At 37.6% G+C, this 22483-nt stretch overlaps 2 protein-coding genes across 3 annotated transcripts in view; one reads left to right on the top strand and one right to left on the bottom strand.

The window, feature by feature from the left end:
* The window catches only part of LOC103028418 (microsomal triglyceride transfer protein), a 32274-nt gene extending 17948 nt beyond the window's left edge, over positions 1 to 14326 (bottom strand). The window contains exons 1-7 of one of the 2 annotated variants that reach the window (XM_049472458.1): positions 14147 to 14326; positions 3049 to 3236; positions 2363 to 2506; positions 2147 to 2254; positions 1231 to 1347; positions 996 to 1135; positions 195 to 345 (exon numbers count right to left, since the gene is read on the bottom strand). In XM_049472458.1, coding sequence (XP_049328415.1) covers positions 195 to 345; positions 996 to 1135; positions 1231 to 1347; positions 2147 to 2254; positions 2363 to 2506; positions 3049 to 3168 — 780 coding nt within the window. In that variant the 5' untranslated portion in view covers positions 3169 to 3236; positions 14147 to 14326. Of the gene's footprint in view, positions 1 to 194; positions 346 to 995; positions 1136 to 1230; positions 1348 to 2146; positions 2255 to 2362; positions 2507 to 3048; positions 3237 to 6235; positions 6538 to 14146 lie in introns of those variants that run through there. The other variant, XM_022681703.2, reaches the window with a different exon arrangement.
* A 4831-nt stretch (positions 14327 to 19157) lies between these two features.
* On the top strand, positions 19158 to 20949 carry spink4 (serine peptidase inhibitor, Kazal type 4). Its single transcript, XM_022681702.2, has 4 exons — positions 19158 to 19258; positions 19356 to 19387; positions 20057 to 20169; positions 20840 to 20949. Exons 1-4 carry the CDS (start codon positions 19216 to 19218, stop codon positions 20883 to 20885), a joined length of 234 nt encoding a protein of 77 aa, XP_022537423.2. The 5' UTR covers positions 19158 to 19215; the 3' UTR covers positions 20886 to 20949.
* The last annotated feature ends 1534 nt before the right edge of the window (positions 20950 to 22483 follow it).

Below are 22483 nucleotides of genomic sequence, written 5' to 3'. Positions count from 1 at the left end.
TACTGAAGGTAACTTCCTCCATTAACTCTAGTGTAGCTTCCTATTCCACCTTCAACATAAAAGCAGCTATGTGTGTGAGGGAGAGAGAGATTTAATCCAGATTTTAGAATAAATAAAAAGCAACAGTAGCGACGCCATATTAACTTCAATAAATACAACCGCTACATTAACATATTTGTTAACAAAAGACTTACTGTAGGACACCCTTTACACTTGCTCTTTCCCTTCTCTGAGACGACCCCAACTGAGGAGAGCTTTGGGTCCAGACTCTTCACCACACTGGCTGCATCTTTTCCAGCAGCTTCCGCCGGGCCTGAGGCTACCTCCAGCAGTGACAGCGACTGCCTGAGAGAGAACAGAACAGGTTCAAATTAATGCCACTGATACCACTAATAATGTACAGTACAGTGTGCCAAGTCCTGCTGGAAAATGAAATCTGCACCTCCATAAAAGTTGTCAGTAGCAGAGGGAAGCATGAAGTGCTGTAAGATTTTAGACTTGAGAACAAAACACAGTGGATCAACACCAGCAGATGACAGACATGTCTCTCCAAACCATCATTGATCATCAGTAAATTTTACATTTCATTTGTAAATCAAGGAAGCAGAGTCTGGAAAAGTGGAGAGACACACAGTCAAAACTGCTTGAGGTCTAGTGTAAAGTTTCCTCAATCAGTGATGGCTCAAAGAGACATGTCTACTTTTATGCAGATGCAGATTTCATTTTCCAGCAGGACTTGGCACACTTTCTAAGACACTGAACTTTGGGTTTTCATTGGCTGCAATCCATAATCATCAACAATAAAAGAGTATATCTGTATGAATATTAGACTTTTAATAAAATAGTAATGATGCAGTTATTTACACAGATAAGCTACACCTATTTAAATAAAAATCATTTAACTAATCACAATTTTTTGTGCAACATTGATATCTGTGAAATAGCCGATCAGACTTTAGTATTAGTATTAAAAATATCGCTCTTCTTTTTTTTACCTGGACAGGATTTTAGCAGCGGTTGTGTGACGGGCATTGATGGAGAGGATGTGCGTTTCCTCGGCAACGGCTGACTTGATGAAGCCATCTTGCAGAGTGATGACGCTTACCAAGGTAGATTTCCCGCTCACACCCAAAACCTAAAAAAAAAAGTGTTTAATAGTTGTATAATTTTTATTTATTTGAGTATTTGTTTATTCAGCACAGTTTTATGAAAGTGTCATATGGGACTGACCTGGCTGTATGTGGTAAATCCGGTTTCCGGGGTTTTGCAGCTGTCCATGTGCTTGGTGCGAATCACCTGATCTTTAGTGGCCTTATACTCAACAAGACATTTCCCTGATACATCAGCCTACACACACACAAACACACACACACACAATGAGCATACAACCATCTACTATTAAATATTCAGTAACTACTAAAGATTATTCAGTGTACACTAAGAATAGCTAGTCAACCGTAAATGATTCAATAATACCACACTATTCTACTATAAAATAGATGTGAATTATTCAGTAGCTAACCAACCACAAATGATGCAATAATACTACATTATTATACGATAAATTAAGCAATATACACTAGGAATTTTGAAAGGTCTACTAATAATTATATATTATCCACTGTGAATTTTTAAAAAACGAATTAACTGTAGATTATTTAATACTACTACACTATTATACTATACATTAAGCAAAATCCACTATGAATTATTCCTTGGCTACTATGAATTATTAATGGTCTACTAATAACAACGTATTATCCACTGTGAATTATTCAATAGCTAATCAACCGTGAATGATTCAACAAAACTACACTATTTATATCCACTATACTGTCTACTGTAAATTGTTCAATATCTTCAAAATAATACATGATCCACTGTGAATTATTCAATACTACTACACTATTTTACAATAAATTAAGCAATATCCACTATGAATTATTCAGTAATTACTATAAATCAAGCAGTATCTCGATTTATAAATTATAAATCATTAATTAAATCACTAAAAATACAAATAAATAAACTATTCAGCATCTAGTCTGAATTAATCACTCTACAATTTACTTTTATTTATGATTTATTCATCCACTTTAAAATTGTCAGTTTTTACTATTAACAAGACAAAGCCTCTCTCTTTTACCTCCATCATCTTTCCAGATTTCAGCTGCATCATTAGCATACTGGCCACGCCTCTCTTCAGGTTCTTGATGGTGGTTGGTTCTCCTGAGTGTGTGTAGAGGCTCCTCACCTGGGGCACAGTTACCATGATTTACATAAGGAACTAACTGACATGAAATTTGTGTTGTTATAATCGTGTTTTTATGGAAGAAGGCTTCTCTAAGAACATGTTGTTTACCTTGCCCATTCTCCACAGCAGCATGAAGGGTCTCTCCAGAGCTTCAAGCTTAGCTTTTCCCAGAATGCTCTCTGTGGTGGCGCCATGGAAGATGTTGTTCTTTCGTGAGCGCTGCACAGCATTCTCTAACTGAACATTGGAGATCTGAGAGAGGGGGAAAAGGAGAGAGAAAGAGAAAGAGAGTATGATTAATATGGATGTATCGATGCACTTTGCTCATGATTCGATACGATTCGCAATTTGTATTTCTGAAGTTATTTAAAAAAAATAAATTAAATTACAAAATAGTTTTTATTTTTCATTTCTTAAGTATATAGTCAATGCAAAATGCACCTTGTATAAATTCTCCCTGTATAAATATTTTGTATAAGTACTAATTATTTTATTTTATGAGCTCTCTGTGTTTAGCTTTGGCTCTCGTGGGCCAGGAAATGCATTAGAGTCTCCAGTCAGGGCTCAAATTTGTTCCTTTATGTGGGCAAGTATTAACTGAGATCAAAAGCGGTTTTCTTCATTCAAACAATGATTGACATATTGTGCTTTGCTTACACCCACTGGTTCCCTCGCCCTTCCCTTTTTTTAGTAAAAAGTAAAAAAATATAGATTTTTTTTTTATTATTGAAAGAGCTCAGAGATTCACCCTACAGTTTAAATAATGCTACTTTTTAGTGTCGCCGTTTCCTCACCTGGACTCTAAGCAGTTGGTCATCCTGGTTCTCTGGATTTCTCCAGGCCAGACTGATGCCCACATCACTTGAGAGCTTGAATCCCACGTTCCCTCTGGCTGGTCCTTTGGGCCGGTTCATCGCAAGCTCCACCCCGTAACGGAATCTGTAGAGCCGTCCATCGTTCAGCCGTGGGCCTGCGTTCGCACCTGAAACAACACAGCACACACACACATATCATGCTGAGATGCTCACTATACCCTGACTGAGGCTGACTCCAGGTCAGCAGGGGATGTTTACTTGGGATGGTTTGGGTTTGGGGGGATGGGGACAGATTTAAAGAGAGGAGAAACCACCGACAAACATAAACTTAACATACAGCTGAACTAAAAATTACTAGTTTCTTTGATTTTACCATAAAACATAATCAAGAGGAAGATCACAAAGAATGATCACAAGCCATTAAACCAAACTGAACTGCTTGAATTTTGGCACCAGGAGTGCAGGCATAAAGTTATCCAAAATCAGTGCGTAAGACTAGTGGAGGAGAACATGACGCCAAGATGCATGAAAAAAACTGTGATTAAAAAACCAGGGTTATTCCACCAAATATTGATTTTTTTAACTCTTAAAACTTTATGAATTTAAACTTGTTTTCTTTGCATCACTTGTTACTTTACTTGTTAGCTAGGTGCTAATGTTTGTTATTAGCTTTGCTAATGGAGTTTTGTCCAAGTTTACAGATAACAGTGTGTCAAACGAGCACATTAACAAGTCTATTAGAGATTACTCAACACTTCCACACACTTTAAAGAGAGTGTGAGATGATTTAGACATGCTTTTAACACTGTTCATAGAACAGTATGAACTGAAATAGACACAAAATGTAGCTTCCAATAAAATTTTACTTGTTAGCTAGGTGCTAATGTTTGTAATTAGCTTTGCTAATGGAGTTTTGTCCAAGTTTACAGATAAAAGTGTGTCAAATGAGCACTTACACAAGTCTATTAGCGATTTCTGAACACTTCCACACACTTTAAAGAGATTGTGAGATGATTTAGACATGCTTTTAACACTATTCATAGAACAGTATGAACTGAAATAGACACAAAATGTAGCTTTCAACAAAACTTTACTTGTTAGCTAGGTGCTAATGTTTGTAATTAGCTATGCTAACACTTCCACACACTTTAAAGAGAGAGAGATGTTTTAGACATGCTAGCTAATAATGCTAACTACATTCAGTTTACCTCAGAAGTAAATAATTGTAACATTACATTATTTTCCAGTGTTTTATGACAAATACATTTTTAGGTCCCAGGCTAGAATTGTTAGCTTAATAACTGTAACTTACATTATGTTACATGTATTTTGCACATCCAAACATTATGTAAACATTATGTCCACAGAGAGGAGTTGGATAGTAATGTGTGCATTATTGATTTAATAAGAAACTAAAAGATTATTTAGTTAATATAAGTGTTTAAAACTACTGTTTTACTACTGTTGATGTGCAGTGCAGCCATCTTGGATTCTGAAGTAGCTTTCTGAGTAGGGAATCTGACTTGTGGTAATCCAGGTAAAACTACTACCAGGTAAAATTATCTACTTAAAATGAGGAAATTCCAACATAAAAGTTTAAATGGAAAGCTAAATAAGCATACAATAGCTTATACTTGTTAGCTATGGTAGCTTTGTAGCTGTAGTGCTAAAACTGAAGAAACAAAGCTCACAGAATAAGTGTGTCCTGAGACAAAACTAAACTTAAAATAAAAAAAAAAACTTTTTAAAGAGGTTTTTAACAAGAAAATGTGGTTTTAAATGTATTTATCAAATAAAAAAAAGTGAGATTTTGAATCCAAACACTAACTACAGTAGAAAATTCACTGATACACTAAACTTCCAAAGTTTCATGCTCACCTTCTGTTTAATTAACTGGTTTAACTGGTGTTAGGCTGACCTAATCAATGTTGTAATGTTGCCATATCTCCCTTGGCAATGGGAGGGTCCAAGATAACGGAGACATGATGCAGCATTAGCACACGCAGTCACACAGATAGCCATCAGAGCAGATATGATCTGACTTTAACATACAGTTTTCAAAATAAAAGCTCCTTTAGCAATGAATAATTAAAAGAGTGTTTTTTTTATAAGTCACACATTTCATGGAAAAAAAAAATTATGCTCTTTTTTTTTTACAATTTTAATTTGAAATAGTCTGATGCCATAACAGTACACATTCTTAAAGTTTCAGTTTGTACTATGCATGTATGTACCATTTTCTCCAAATCCAGCATAACCGATATCACCCTAGGAGTGATTTACCCACCCAGAGAGAGCATGGCCTATTGTGCTCTCTCAGGGCTTCGGCAGCTGATGGCAAGCTGCATGACTGGGATTCGAACAAGCGAACTCTCAGCACTTTAGATCACTCGACAAAGCAATAGGGAGTATTTCAGCCTAAAAATGTGTAGATAATGCAAAAACCTCACATCTTTAAAGTATTAACTTTACAGAAATAAAGAAAACCTTCCATTTCAGTGGAAGTCAATGTAAAATATTTTATTTTAGGGTATTTCAGAGCATTTCTATTGATCTATTTGTGTAATTCTGTGATGGAACTTTGACACAATGTGAAAAACAACGGCTAGATTCACATTATGACAAAAAAATAATAAAACAAATGTGTAATGCTGTAAGAACGTAACAATATATGGTTACATATAATAAATACATATATATTCATAGACCTCTCTCTCTCAATGCACTCTAACCTTGTCAACCTTGTCAATACTGACGTGTCACTCCCAGATTTCATCACCGGCTCACATCATCAAATCAGGCCACAATTTTGCCATTTTATTCAAATATTCAAATATACCAATACATACTGACTGCTTTTCTTTTCTAAGTATATATTTAAGCTTTGAATGTTTTTTTATATGAAATTCAATATTTTTAAATTTTACTTTCAATCATTAGCTGACTTGAATGGTGAAGACTTAATGAATGAATGAATGAGAATGAATGAAATTAGTGCCCTACACAATTTCACAAGATGCTGCCATGTTTGACCAGCAGTAAATAACATTTAAATAACATGTCCATAAAAAATCTACACCTCAAACACTCTTTAATCCACTTTTAGCTACTGCCAATCAGTTCAACACCAGCTTTAATAGACGAAAGTTAGAAAACAGCAACTTACCTTCAGAGGAGGCGCTTAAAAAAGCAGTCAGGCAGAGCAGGAAGGCAACTAGCCGCTGCATGGTGGTCCTGCAGAGTGACCAGTGGAGTGAAGAAAGAGGGGTGAGCCAGGAAAGGACAAAAAAATAGAGAGAGGGAGAGAGAGGAAGAGAGGGAGCAAGACGCCTGTAGGCTCCAAGTTAGCTTAAATGATGTGTATCTGGACGAAGGGCAGAATCCAAACTCCACACTCCGGTTCTAAGTACGTCCCGAGCTAATGATTAACCGTCAGGACGCAGCGAGCTTTTAGACACACTGATCTTCACAGTGGCCATGAGAGGTCATAAGGCCTATCTTTATAGTGCCCTCATATGGCCCATTAATCAGTGCTTGATCACATTTTAAAAGCCCCTCTCGCAGACCCAGGCCTCTGATTAAAGAGGTTTTGGTGATAGCAGTTAGCACGTCTTAAATCCTTTCAAGACAACGTCTCTGACAAGTTAGCTAGGGTTTTTTTTGGGTCTGTTTTTTGGTGATAAACAAATTTTTATAAAATTTTACGCACTTTATGCTTCAACAATGTCTATATTTTATGAGTTTATCTCAGAAAATGACTGGGTGTACATTTTGGGAACACTAGTTTTGTCGTTTTGAGTGTTATCATCATTTTATGTGTCAACAATGGCATTATTTCCACAGAGCTCTAATTATGTACTGCATCCATAAGTTTATTTCAGAAAAATACACATTTAAAGAACACTTAGAGTCAGTTTCTGGACAGGGATTAAGCCTTGATTAAGTCTTGGACTTTCTCATTAACCAGTTCAGACACAATAATAATATACAGCTTTGGAAAAAATAAGAGAGCACTTAAAAATGATGAGTTTCTTCGATTTTACCAAATTGAAAACCTCTGGAATATAATCAAGGGGAAGATGGATGATCACAAGCTGATCATCAAACCAAGCTGAACTGCTTGAATGTTTGCACCAGAAGTGGCATAAAGTTATCTAAAAGCAGAGTGTAAGACTGGTGGAGAAGAACATGATGCCAAGATGCATAAAAACTGTGATTAAAAACCAGGGTTATTGAGGTCTGAAAGCTCTGCGTCTTTTTTGTTATTTCATCCATTTCACAGTTTCTGCAAATAAATGCTCTAAATGACAATATTTAGGGCCCGAGCACCGAAGGCGCAGGCGAAGCCTGCACCGGAGGTGCAAAGCCCTATTGTTTTTGGTCCGTTTATTATTATTAGGGCCCGAGCACCGAAGGCGCAGGCGAAGCCTGCACCGGAGGTGCAAAGCCCTATTGTTTTTGGTCCGTTTATTATTATTATTATTATTATTATTATTACGCTTCTTGTCCGTTTCGCTCATTTTTGAGGCATTTCTGATATTGGAAAACTCACGCATTTTGGCACAGGCCTCAAAGTTGGTGAAAATTTTAAAGTTCCATAGAGCATTGGCATGGGCGTGGTTCAGGAGCTCCATAGCGCCCCCAAACGTCGGCATTGGCCGGGATGAAGTTTGTCCAATGTGCACCAAATTTGGTGCGCTCATTGACGTCCTCATAAAGAACAAGGATCACTTGGTTTTATTTGACTCCGCCCAACAGGAAGTCAGCCATTTTGACAGGAAGTCGCAAAATAAAAAGTTTCCCGTGTTGTTTTGGAGGGGTTATGATGTTCGAAAACTCATACATTTTGACATACCTATTTGACTTAGGCTGTACTTTGATAATCAACTCGAATTTTGTACATTCAGTTTTAATTAGCTCTCTAGCGCCACCTATTTCATATGACATTTTTGGAAAGCGCTTAGGCTCTTGATAATTAGCAGATTCAATAAAGCCTCGAAATGATTGAGATATATGTTGTCATTTTTGTCATGTGTAGCTAGATGACTCTACAGCGCCCCCTATTTGGTTCGACTATTAAATTAGCCGTGGCATTCTCAAAAATTCTCTGATATTCTTGATATTTGGTAGAAACATACATAATATGATTCCACACATATTACCAATTGGCATGCATTAGCTCCGCCCAACAGGAAGTCGGCCATTTTGGAATTTGTGGAATTTTTACATATTTTTCACAAACTCATTCGAACTCCTCCTAGAGTCTTTGTCAGATTACCTCTAAATTGTCAGTGGATAGTCCCCAGACATACGTGGTGCTAAATTGCGAAGGAATAGTCGATAGCTGAAACGATGACGTAATGGCGGGCAATTGATTTAATGGAGACACAACACTAAACCAAACGGAAACATTAGCATGGTCAGAACACAGCTGCTTGGAAATTCATGAAACTTGGCAAAAACATAAAAGACATCATTACACACGTTTTCAGTGTTGATATGATTGACTCCGCCCAACAGGAAGTCGGCCATTTTGAAAAACGTGCATTTTACACACATTTTTTGCATACTTTGTCGAACTCCTCCCAGGGAATTTGTTGAATACTCTTGATATTTGTCAGCAATAAACTACTACCATCCGTGATGATAAATTGCGAAGGAATAGTCGATATCTTAAACGAGGACGAAATGGCGGACAGTTGAATTGCTGGAGATACCCCATTAAAATAGGAAGTAAATACATTCTGGTGTTGGTAGGTGTGTGAGGAGGTTAAACAGGTTGAAAACTCTCGAAACTTTACAGGCCTGCTTGATTTAAGCGGTCCTTTGATTAAAAATTGAAATTTCATATATACATATTTCATTGGCTCTATAGCGCCACCTAGGTTTCAATGCATATTTGACATTACGGAAATGCTCAAAAACTCTTGAAAACTGTCAGATTCCATAAGATCTAAAAACACTTTACAAATATTGTGATAATTTTTTCATGTGTAGCTAGCGGACTCTATAGCGCCCCCTAATTCATTCGTTTAATAAATTAGCTGTGGATGTGTCACAATTTGTCTAATCTTCTCAAATTTTGGTAGGAGCGTAGATACTATGACTCTGCACATGTTTGCAATTGGTTTGTATTAGCTCCGCCCAACAGGAAGTCGGCCATATTGGATTTTGTAATATTTTTACACTTTTTTTCACAAACTCATTTAAACTGCTCCTAAAGTCTTTGTCAGATTACCTCTAAATTAGCTGAGAATGAACATCAGACACAGTTGATGAAAATTGCCAAAGGAATAGTTGATCGTTAAAACGGTGACGTAATGGCGAGCAGTTGATTGACTAGAGACGCAACACTAAACCAAAGTGAAACCATGACACAGTCAGAACACAGATGATTAAAAATTCATGAAACATTGGCAAAAACACAAGAGACATCATTAGACACGTTTTCAGTATTGGTAGGACTGACTCCGCCCAACAGGAAGTCGGCCATTTTGAAATATCTGAATTTTACATACATTTTTTGCGTATGTTGTCAAACTACTCCTAGAAATTTTGTTGAATTCTCTTGGTATTTGGTAAAAATAAACATTGAACATATCTGATGATAAATTGTGAAGAAATAGTCGATATCTTAAATGAGGAGGGAATGGCGGACAGTTGAATGTTTGAGATGCCACATCAAGACTGGAGGTTGACACATACGTAATGCTAGGAGTTTTGAGGACGTTATAAGAGAGAAAAGCTCACAAACTTTGACTGGCCTGCTTATCTGAGGCTGTTCTTTGGTCTAGAATTATAATTTCAAATATATGTGTTTTAACAGCTCTATAGCGCCACCTGTATTTTAAATGGGTATTTCACATTTTTGGCAGGATAGAAAACTCTTGAAAATTACCACACTCAATAAGACCTCAAAATAACTTTCATCGGTTTCTCGGTTTGGCCCGGTACGATTTGCGCTGTTGTGCGAGGGCCCTACGTCCCCCTGTGACAGGGGGACAACTCGTTATTATTATTATTATTATTATTATTATTACGCTTCTTGTCCCTTTCGCTCATTTTTGAGGCATTTCCGATACTCAAAAACTCATACAAATTGGCATAGGCCTCAAACTCGGCGAAAATTTTAAAGTTCCATAGAGGCTGGACTTTGGCGTGGTTCAGGAGCTCTATAGCGCCCCCAAACGTCGGCAGTGGCTGGGATGAAGTTTGTCCAATGTACACCAACTTTGGTACGCTCATTGACCTCCTCATAAATAACAAGGATCACTTGGTTTTATTTGACTCCGCCCAACAGGAAGTCGGCCATTTTGACAGGAAGTTGCAAAATAAAAAGTTTCCCGCTAAGTTTCGGAAGGGTTAAGATGTTTGAAAACTCCTAAAATTTTACAGAGCTATTTGGCTTAGACGAAACTTTGACCTTAAGTTGGAATTTCGTAAATTCGTGTTTCATCAGCTCTCTAGCGCCACCTATTTTATATCACATTTATAAAAAGCTCTCAGCCTCTTGATGATTGGCAGATTAAATAAGGCCTCGAAGTGACTTAGATATATATTGACATTTTTGTCGTGTGTAGCTAGATGACTCTACAGCGCCCCCTATTTGGTTCGGCTAATAAGTTAGCCGTGGCCTTCTCAAAAATTCTCAGATATTCTCGATTTTTGACAGAAACATAGACAATATGATTCTGCACATATTAGCAATCGGAATGCATTAGCTCCGCCCAACAGGAAGTCGGCCATTTTGGAATTTGTGGAATTTTTACATATTTTTCACAAACTCATTCAAACTCCTCCTAGAGTCTTTGTCAGATTACCTCTAAATTGTCAGTGGATAGTCCCCAGACATACATGGTGATAAATTGCGAAGGAATAGTCGATAGCTGAAACGATGACGTAATGGCAGGCAATTAATTTAATGGAGACGCAACACTAGACCAAAGTGAAACCATGACACGGTCAGAACACACATGATTGAAAATTCATGAAACTTTCCAAAAACACAACAGACATCATAAGACACGTTTTTAGTATTGGTAAGACTGACTCCGCCCAACAGGAAGTCGGCCATTTTGAAAAAAGTGCATTTTACACACATTTTTTGCATACTTTGTCAAACTCCTCCTAGGGAATTCGTTGAATACTCTTGATATTTGTCAGCAATAAACTACTAGCAGACCTGATGATAAATTGTGAAGGAATAGTCGATATCTTAAACGAGGACGAAATGGCGGACAGTTGAGTTGCTGGAGATACCCCATTAAAACAGGAAGTGAATACATTCTGGTGTTGGTAGGTGTTTGAGGAGGTTAAAAAGTATGAAAACTCACAAAACTTTACAGGCCTGCTTGATTTACGTGGTTCTTTGGTCTGAAATTGAAATTTCATATATACGCATTTCATTGGCTCTATAGCGCCACCTAGGTTGCAATGAATATGTGACATTACGGGAATGCTCAAAAACTCTTGAAAATTGTCAGATTGCGTAGGACCTAAAAACACTTTACAAATATTGTGAAACATTTTTCATATGTAGCTAGCGGACTCTACAGCGCCCCCTAATTTGTTCAGTTAATAAATTAGCTCTGGATGTGTCAAAATTGATCTAATCTTCTCCAATTTTGGTAGGTATGTAGATACTGTAACACTGCACAAATTTGCAATTGGCTTGTATTAGCTCCGCCCAACAGGAAGTCAGCCATATTGGAATTTGTGAAATTTTTACATATTTTTCACAAACTCATTTAAGCTGCTTCTTAAGTCTTAGGTAGATTACCTTTTAATTAGCTGTGAATGAACATCAGACACAGTTGATGAAAATTGCCAAAGGAATAGTTGATTGCTAAAACGGTGACGTAATGGCGAGCAATTGATTCACTAGAGACGCAACACTAAACCAAAGTGAAACAATGACACGGTCAGAACACAGATGATTAAAAATTCATGAAACTTGGCAAAAACACAAGAGACATCATTAGACATGTTGTCAGTATTGGTAGGACTGACTCCGCCCAACAGGAAGTCGGCCATTTTGAAACATCTGCATTTTACACACATTCTTTGCGTATGTTGTCAAACTACTCCTAGAAAATTTAATGAATTCTCTTGGTATTTGGTAAAAATAAACATGGAACATATCTGATGATAAATTGTGAAGGAATAATCGATATCTCAAACGAGGAGGAAATGGCAGACGGTTGAATTTTTGAGATGACACATCAAAACAGGTGGTTGACACCTAGGTAATGCTAGGTGTTTTGAGGAAGTTATAACAGAGAAAAGCTCACAAAATTTGACCGGCCTGCTTATCTGAGGCTGTTCTTTGATGTATGATTAAAATTTATAATACATGTGCTTTCACAGCTCTATACCGCCACCTATATTTTAAATGAATATTTGACAGGATAGAAAACTGTTGAAAATTGCTACACTTAATAAGCCCCTAAAATTACTTGCACCGGTTTCTCGGTCTGGCCCGGTACGATTTGCGCTGTTGTGCGAGGGCCCTATGTCCCCCTGTGACAGGGGGACAACTCGTTATATTTGGAATTGAAAAATTAAAATGAAATGAAAAATTATATTTACAGTCATTAAAAGACCAACCACCTCAATAAATCACCTTTAAAACAACAGACAGGGACAGGGATGGGGATTTAGCCTAGTCTTGGACTACCCAACATTCTAAATTATTCTAAACTTCTAATTATGTGATTCATAGAATAGTTTACTTAATAAAATACACATTTTGGGAACACTAAGGGTTTCTGTTTTGATTATTTGATTTTATTTTTCTTTATTTTATCAGCCAACAATGCTTTAAACTATGCAAAGTGTTAATTGTGTACATAGGGAATCTTTTTTGATACTAACGTAAATTTGTTGTGTCTTTGATTCCATTTCAGTATTTTTATGTCAACAATAGAGCTATATTTTCAACAAAGCAAGTCAAATGGGCTTAAAACTGTTTATTTGGGTGAGTAAAGCGCTTCCATTTATTTACAGTAAGCTTAAATTTTCAATATTTTGTCTAACGATAAATTTTCAGTGAAGTTTCTCCAGCACTAAGGCTGGGTGCAGCAGCATTAGCATTAGCCGCTAACCAAAGCGCTACAGGGCGTAAACCCCACCCGACAGCATTATCGGCTAGAGGTTCGTCCCACATAGCTTGTTTTAACATGGCAAAAAAGCAAATTACAGTCGGATATACTTGCCTCAGAATGGTGACAGGGATAGAGCGGTTGGACCCAGCTTTAGCGCTGGGGAAACATCACTGAAAATTATCCCTTATAACCCCTCACATCTTAAGGGTCCCATTTGTTGTTAACTGTTTTAAAAAAACTATGTTTAGTTATGTTTTTGGTTCAAAAAGGAGATAAAATACAAAAAGATAAAATCTCATATAAATAAAAGTCAGTTTAGCTTCCCCTAACCCTAAACAAGCATCAAATCTAATTGTGTTAATCCCTTTATTTTAGTAATTTTAGATGAACTATTTCGATTAATCTTTACGATTGCTGCCAGAACCCTAGCCCCAGTTTGTCAGGCTCATTTGGCCTGCTCGTGATTCATAGCTTGGACATGCCAGGTTGGCACCTGGGTGGTTTATGACCGTACTGTTAGGTCATCAGGTTGGAGCGTTGACCTTTAATCACAGCGCACTTTCTACAAATTTATCAATGAAGCGTTTTATGCACATGTGGAGAGAGTATGATTGCGTCACGCCTCGGACTGGAGGGAGTTTCCAGGTCACTGTGGTCCACTAGTTGGGTCTTCCTCCATATTGATCAAGCACATCGTCCAACTCTGACTCATAACATCAACTGAAAGTCTTAAAAACATTTAGAAGGGTGTTTTATATCTGATCATGGGATTTCTGTCTCTCTTATCTATTATTAATTTTTTACGAGTATTATAATATTCGTAAACAATATGTTCTGCTGCAAAACCCAAGTACGCCTGAGCTTGAGGTCACAAACAGATGGCCGAATATTTTACTTCAGAATTGCCTTGGAACTCTCCCATGAAGACCATTTTCACCCAGTCTTTTTCTTATTACTGAATCATTAACACTGACCTTAACTGGGGCTGTAAGTGTGACCTGCAGTTCTTTAAATGTTGTTCTGGGTTCTTTTGTGACCTCCTGGATGAGTGGTCCATGCCCTTTTGAAGTAATTTTGATCGGCCAGCCACTCCTGGAAAGGTTCACCAGTGTTCCATATTTTCTCCATTTGTAAAAAATAATTTTCATGCCACTGTAGTTATCTGAAATCGAAAAACAAATATATAGATAAGAAAGAGTGACATTTTATGTAAAAACTGGCAAAATATGACTGGTAAAATGTCTAGTCAGAACGTCTTTATAGATTTGTAGGTCAGATATTATTACCAGTAAATATTTCACAACTGATCTCTGAGAAGAGAGTTTCTACCAGCCATATCTAAAGACAGTGTCCAGCCTGTGAAAACCGAGAGTTTCAATAAGGGACAACTAATCAAGCTGAATGCATTGATCAAGTAGTAGGACATCTTGGCTTACAGTGATTGGCCAAAGATCAGTGTTTTATGAGGCCATCAAGAAAGCTCCTAAGAAATGGAATGAACATTATCTATGAGGTAGCATCTATAAAAATGAGTGTAAGTACTGCCGTCTATGAAAGCTAATAATGTGAATTAATCTTTTTACCATATACTATGGTGCAGTTTCTTGGACAGGGACCAAGCCTATTCCTAGAATACAATCTCTCTTTGAATTGAGAATCTCCATTTAAAAAATGTTGTGTAGTTTAAGACTGGGCTTTAATCCATGTCTGGGAAACTGCTTCATATGTCCAAATGCTGGACATATAGTGGACAATCTTATGAATTAATGTATTTAGCTCTTCAGCTACTAGATGATGTCATAGTCATCTGAAACAGAAAGACTGGAGTAGCTGTAAACAAGCTGATTAACCAAACAGTGATGATTTGAATACAGTGCTATAGAGGAAATGATCAAGCTCAAGGTACAGTAGGTGTTTCTAATAAAGTGGCCAATGTATAGGCTTGCTTATGTGCTTTCTGGTGCTGTATGACTCACTGCTATCTACCATTATCTTAACATGTGTATTTTGTGTGTGTGTGTGTGTGTGTGTTGTTCTCACTTTGTGGCTAGGCCTCCTGCAGGTTAAAGGGTTAAAGTTCACACTTGATCACTCACTTCCCCACAAGCCCAAAGCCTTCAGATGAGCTCACAGTATGTTTTTAACTATTAAAGTTCAATAAACAACTCTTTCGTTTTTGAAAATCTGCACATAAGCAGCGAAAGTAAAATGATATACACCCCCACATCCCAAACGTAGTAACTGTTCACTCCTCAAACATATTAAAGTGATCAAGGAATCATATGATACATTAAGATAGAAGGGTCTGGATGTCGCTGGGGCCCCAAAAAAGATTGTAATAAGGGGCCCTCCAACCTGACCCCTATGAGCAAAGCTGATCAAGGATTTAAAATTCCTACTTGAAATTCTCACCAATATGAACCCATTCATTTTAAGGTGGAATAACTCTAAGAAAAATAAGCTGTAGCACTTGAATTTCTCTCATTTACTATTAAAGGTGGAACAGAAAAATCAAATAAGCACCTGGCAAACACTAATTATGTAACAGCTGCAGCACTTAAAGTGGACTAGAAGAAACCTTCACCACTCCTCCACCTTAAATAATGAAACGCTACAACTTTTTAAATTTCCAATACAGTTATTCTACTTTAAATTTCACCTCTGCACTGTTAAATTGGTTCACACTGGCGTGAATATAGAAGAGGAAATCAACGCTGGAGTTTTAAAGCAACTTTGTGAATAAAAACGTAAAATAAGCCGCTGTTATTGTGATTGTGTGACTATAGTGACTGCATTTAAGGTGGAACTAGTATTATTGTGTGAAAATAACTGTAGCATTTAAGGTGGAACTAGTGTGACTGTGTGAAAATAACTGTAGCATTTAAGGTGGAACTAGTGTGATTGTGTGAAAATAACTGTAGCATTTAAGGTGGAACTAGTGCGATTGTGTGAAAATAAATGTAGCATTTAAGGTGGAACTAGTGTGATTGTGTAAAAATAACTGTAGCATTTAAGGTGGAACGTGATTGTGTGACTATAACTGTAGGATTTAAGGTGGAACTAGTGCGATTGTGACTATAGCTGTAGCATTTAAGGTGGAACTAGTCTGACTGCGTTAATAAAGCGGCAACATTTAAGGTGGAACTAGTGTGACTGCGTGAATAAAGCTGCAGCATTTAAGGTGGAACTTGTATGATTGCGTTAATAAAGCGGCAGCATTTAAGGTGGAACTAGTGTGACTGCGTGAATGAAGCTGCGGCATTTAAGGTGGAAATAGTATGATTGCGTTAATAAAGCTGCAGCATTTAAGGTGGAACTAGTGTAATTGTGTGAATTAAGCAACAGAATTTAAGATGGCACTAGTATTATTGTGTAAATATAACTGTACCAATTATGGTTGAACTAGTATTATTGTGTAAATTAAGCTAAATTATTTAAGGTGGCTCTAGTATTATTGTGCTAATATAAGTGTAGCACTTAACGTGGAACTATTGTGTCGCGTGAATATAGCAGTAGAATTTGAGGTGAAACTAGTGCGGCAGCATTTAAGGTGGAATTAGTTTGATTGTTTGAATATTAATCATATGCGTTTGTTAAACTGATACAGAGAGAAGCTGAGATGTTTTTTTTTAGCTCCTTTCACGTTACCTTAACAGATTTTACATATTTTATCATATTTTATGCAACAGAATTTTTATTTTTTATTAAATAAATCAGTATTACTGAAATACCACTGACGAAGCAGAGCACTGAATGTCAACTTTTTTTTTACTTTCAATGAGAAAAACCTGGACCAGAGGAGACCACTGAGTATCACCAGACAGATATAAAGGCATGTAAACTACTCACTATAAAAGTATAGATGTTCTCCATGTGGTTTCTGTCAGTTTCAGGAACCCACCAGCACTGATTCAGCAGCAGCAGCAGCACTATCAGCTAGAGTTGTGAGGCTTTGGAGCTCTCAGCAGGCCTGCAGTGCTTCCTCCTCACCTGCAGAGGGAGACAAAAGCGCAGAGATGCAGTTTACAGTATGTAAAGTACTACTGAAACACTGGGCAAAAAACTCAACTGTCTTAATTTACCATAAACAATAGTACTGGGACACCTGCTTATTCAGTTCCTTATTTAGTTTCTTTATAAATTCAGAAGTAATATATATGTTTATCCTGCTTTTTTTGAGTATTTTGGTTCTACTGTCTACATGGAGGAGTTTTAACTAGTGTTTCGGAGAAAGGCTGTGAGGCTTCTGACTCCCAGTCACCGACTGAGTCAGATATCTAGCATGCCAAATATTGGCTAGGCGTCTCCGGCTGGTCGATGATCAGTCGTCGCCGAGCGACACAACCCCACAGAGCGAGCACCGAAAAACTGACTGATTGGTGATCAACGAAAAACTGTCAGTGACTGAAAAACTCTTATTATCTTTTATTATTATTATAAAAGGGATGACACGTCAGTGAGACACTCACTCCACAGCTCCACCAGTTTCTTCTCCTTTTGTACACTCCAGGAGAACCAAGGTTTCCAAACCATCGCTGGAGTCTCATCCATGTTCAGTTACGCAAACGTTCCCGCGCTTGCCTTGCGGCTTCCCGTAGCTCTCCTATTGGTTGTTGACAATGTTCGTGTCACTATTTGTGTGAGCCAGGTGTCAAGACTTATGATAATATTAAACACAGTTCATTTTATCTAAACTCCCGGACGCGTCTGAATCACTCCAATTACAAATTTTTCAGTCAAAAAACTTTAACGATTTTTAAAATAATAGAACCATCACGCCGACTTTGATTCTTTATTGCCATCTGTGCTTTGTAAAGATTATTTCAGTTTGTTCTGTCTGCTTTCTTCTCCTTTCCATCAGAGAGAAAGAGAAGTTAGATTGTGTTTATTTAGGGAACATGACAAACATGATAAAACATTGAGATAAAGAGCGTGTTATCTGCGTTATTCCCCAGCTGTTCAGCTCTGCTCTGGAATATATTTTATTAAAAATCTGTTTAAAGAACATAAGCTTCTCTCTGTCATTTTTTACTCATTGTTAACCCTGTTTTACAGTGGCCATAAAATGCCATTTTCGCCTATTTTGAGGGTCCCTCTGTTCAGCCTGAAATATTTTTTTGAAAACACACTGTATCCTGGTGGTTATTGGCTTATGTGAAAAAGTTACTTGGGCCCCAAGTAAAAAAGTATACTCATTGGTTTTCACTTTTTGGTCATTTAAATAACCTCTTATTGATTATTTTGATAAAAAAAAAAAAACTTGAAAATCCCACCGAAAAAGTTTGTCCCACACAAACCGTCATATCTTGAAAGTACATGATGATATTAAACTAATTCTACTTACACAGATGCAATATCTGCTTGTCCATAAAAAATCAACAAAAAATTTTGTTGAGCTACCTATGATATATTAATATATGTGTTTGTTTTTATAACTTGACATATGGACGTGTTGTGTGTATGCGAGCATTATCCTGCTGAAAAATGCCAGTCACTGGAGGCAACACAACATGTTGCTGCAGAATGTCCTGCACATATTGCTGAGCTGTTAGTGTGTCTTGCATCATTACCAGGGGTGACTGACAGTTGTATACGATGGCAGTTGAGATTAGGCAGCAGTTGGGGCAGTGTGTTCTGTTCCAAAGCACTCAACATGAGGCCTCCATACGCCAACAAGAAAGTAATTGGATCGGATGCTAAAGAAGATGTGGCTCCTGTTGATAGCAGTCCAGGTTTTAGTCCAGTTTAGATGGTGAGCAATTGGTAGAAAAGACCATCCTGCTTTTTCTGATTTGCCTAGCAATCAATACTATGGATAGTCTTTTTGTAAAAGACTGTAGATTACATTTAAAGAAAAACAGAAAGACTTGATTCAGATGAAAAATATGCTACATGAGAGTTTGTGTCACAACTCTTATCAGTGCGTGTGGGGATGATTCTGCCGTTTTATGTGTATGTGTGTGTACTCAGGTGGGCGTTTTCTCACCAATAGCCCGCTATAAACCTCTGTGTAAGCTCCGCGTGATACACACGCCGCTTTAAAATGTCCATGCTGGTGTTCTGTGTGCTGATCCTCCTTGCTGCAGGTAATGTATCTCACACATTATTATTATTATTGTATTATTATTAATTATTATTATTATTATAATACTCCATCTGAACTGAATGGTTTGTGTGTTTCAGGGTCAGAGGGGTCGGGGCCTTCTCCCAGAAAGGTGGGTGTTTTAGGGTCTGTAGGTGTCTATCTGTCCATCTGTTTAGCTGTCTATCTGTATATCTGACTGTCAGTCTCTTTGTATATGTATCAATCTGTACATCTGTCTATCGGTCGATCTATCTATCTCTATAGATCTATTATCTGTCTAGTTTTTTTTTTATCTGTGTAGTTGGTTGTCTGTCTCTCTTGTTGTCTGTTTGTCTAGTTCTCTGTCTTTCTAGTTGGTTGTCTGCCTGTTTGTCCAGTTGGTTGTCTATCTGACTGTCTAGATGTCTGTCTATCTAGTTGGTTTTATGTATGACTGTCTAGTTGGTTGCCTGTGTGTCTAATTGGTTGTCTGTCTGTCTGTTTGTCTAGTTGGATGTCTGTATGTGTAGTTGTTTGTCTGTCTGTATAATTGGTTGAATGTCTGTCTGTCTAGTTGGTTGTCACCTGTGTAGTTGGTTGTCTGTCTGTATTGTTGGATGTCTGTCTGCCTAGTTGGTTGTATGTCTGTCTGTCTAGTTGGTTATCGGCCTGTGTAGTTGGTTGCATGTCTCTCTATATACTGTACGGAATATCACTTATATGGAAACAAAAACAAAAGAGTTCTTTCAACCCTATTATAGGTTTATTTCTACCTTAGTTTAGATGTACTGATGTTTGTGTATGTGTGTGTGTTCTGTAGCCCACCTGCAGTGGGCTGTCTGAGATCTTGGCGTGTCCAATGAACATGGCTCCTGTTTGTGGCACAGACGAAAACACGTACGCCAACGAGTGTCTGCTGTGTGTGCAGAGTCTGTGAGTGATGTTAACACTTACTTTTTTCATACTTGTGTTGTCTCTTCTAAGGCTGAAGAAGTCTACTTGTTTAAGTGACCAAAAACAACTAAATTTAGTTGATACACACTCATGAAGCACTTTATTAGGAAGGCTTTACAACATCGTACAAAATCATGCAGCTACATACATCAGCTCACAGACGCCTTGTGCTGATCGACATCACCCTAGGAGTGATGAGGGGTGAGGGTGCCATCTACCCACCCAGAGAGATCAAAACCAATTGTGCTCTCTCAGGGCTCCGGCTGCTGATGGCAAGCTGCATGACCGGGATTCGAACCGAGCGATCTCCCGATCATAGCCGCAGTGCTTTAGGCTGCTGGACCACTCTGTAAAAGAACTCCTTAAGGTGCTTTGAGGAAGCTTCTGTAGGAGTGACGCAATCACATCAACATGGACTAGAACCATAAAAAACATTTTGCAACATCTTGTGAAATCCCTGACATAAAAGATAAGAGGCAAGAGGTTTTGAGAGCAAAGAAAGAGCCTATTCAGTGTTTGTACAGTGTTTGTGTAGTGTTCCTAATAAAGTGCTTTAGTGTTTTATTAATTAAACCACTGCCACTTCCAATAGCATAAAAAATTCAGTTTAAGTACATGTTTACTAAAAAATCTTTCTCTACTTTTTCAGAAAAACTAAAACCAATATTCTGATCAAGAAAGATGGCAGCTGTTGAATGCCTTCCGAGGTATCCCGGATGTCTTAAAGAACAAATAAACCATTAAAGCATCTGCAATACACTTATCTTTCTCATTTATTTACACAGCACTCTTCTTTATACCATAAAATCAAGTGTTCAGCTGGGCTGGAATAATCTACAACAACAGTCTGACCAACTCTAGTTGTGAGAACTTCTCCCATCAAGTCTTTTCCAAAGAGTTTTTTTTGGCTTTGCCTGGAGTGTGAATATTTGTAAAACATAGGTCTATGTCTACAAAAATCCTTTTTTTTCAATGTGTATGATTAGTATGTCCACTGGTTCTCTTGTCCTTTTTGCTAAATGTAGATTTAGCAACCAAAGCACAGTTAAATATCTTTAAAAAATAAAAAGAATATAATAAAATAATATAATCTTGGGAAAGGCTTTCCACAACGTTCCACTCTTTTAAGGGGCTCTAAAACCCCTGACGTTTGCTGACTCCGCCTCGAAAGAAAAAATGGGAGGCGTAGTTTGGGCGAGGCACTGGGTGATGTATGGGTTTAGGGGCGGGGCAGGTAGGAGAGCCGATTGGCTTAGCTGCAGAGGCAGCGGAGGCAGAAATGACCACAATAAAAGCGTTTTTTAAAGGTTTGGACATTTTTATAATTTTTTTTTCAGCAGGACTGGTTTGTTTCATTATTCCAAAGGAACACATTTCAGCTATTCATAAAATATATATATATATATATATATGGTTTAGGGTTTAGTGTCTCTTTAAAATAACCCCCTACCTAAACTACAAAAGCAGCATATGGTAGCATATAAGTTCTACTGGTCTGAGACGGCAGCCAGTGTGAGAAAAATCCTGAGAATGATTCTGCAACAGTCATAATGACTAATGTTAGCAGCATGCAGGGTCATAGGAAGGATGTGGAAGATTAATGGGTTTCTCCCTCCAGAGCAGACTGGGAAATAAAGTCTGGTTTAAAACAGGAAAAAGCCCAGATAAAACCGTCCCACCGTACACATACTCGCAGAGCTGGTTTTGACCGTTTAGTGCCTGTGCTCTTTATCGCCCCTCCTCCTGCTGTTTACAGTGTAAATTCCATCTTTATCCAGAATGTGAGCAACGTTTCATAAAAGTAGCTGAGGCTGCACATTCACGACCCAAGATAGTGGACCACCAACAAAAGTGGATATGTATGGACTGTATCTTTGTCTAGAGTTAGACCTTTTTTTAAAAAGGCTAAGCACCAGCTAATGTGAAAATGACAAACACATAACTACATCCTAAGCTGAGATCCTACCTTTTTTTTTCAGCAAATTTAAGAAATACAGCTTAAAAGACGTTTATTTGGCAACACCCGCTGTCTTCAGAGTCTCTCACATACATCATATGTGACATAGACATCCATTATCTGTAGTGTACACCTAACTCCTAAAGAATAACACAACAATTGTATGTGAAAACCCGCTGTTGTGCCGAATTCAGAACCCCCGCCAGAAAAAGCACCCCCTCTTGGGTTATTCATCAGTGAAATAAGACATAAGATATTTAAACTTGTTTGGTCAAAATAAATAAACTAATCTCAGTAGATTGTCTGGCTGACTTCACATGTACCCTCCTGGTGTTG

This window comes from Astyanax mexicanus, chromosome 25 (genome assembly GCF_023375975.1).
Source record: "Astyanax mexicanus isolate ESR-SI-001 chromosome 25, AstMex3_surface, whole genome shotgun sequence".
Taxonomy (NCBI): Eukaryota; Metazoa; Chordata; class Actinopteri; order Characiformes; family Acestrorhamphidae; genus Astyanax; species Astyanax mexicanus.
Note: the sequence above shows the minus strand (reverse complement) of the source record. Positions and strands in the feature narration are given on the sequence as shown.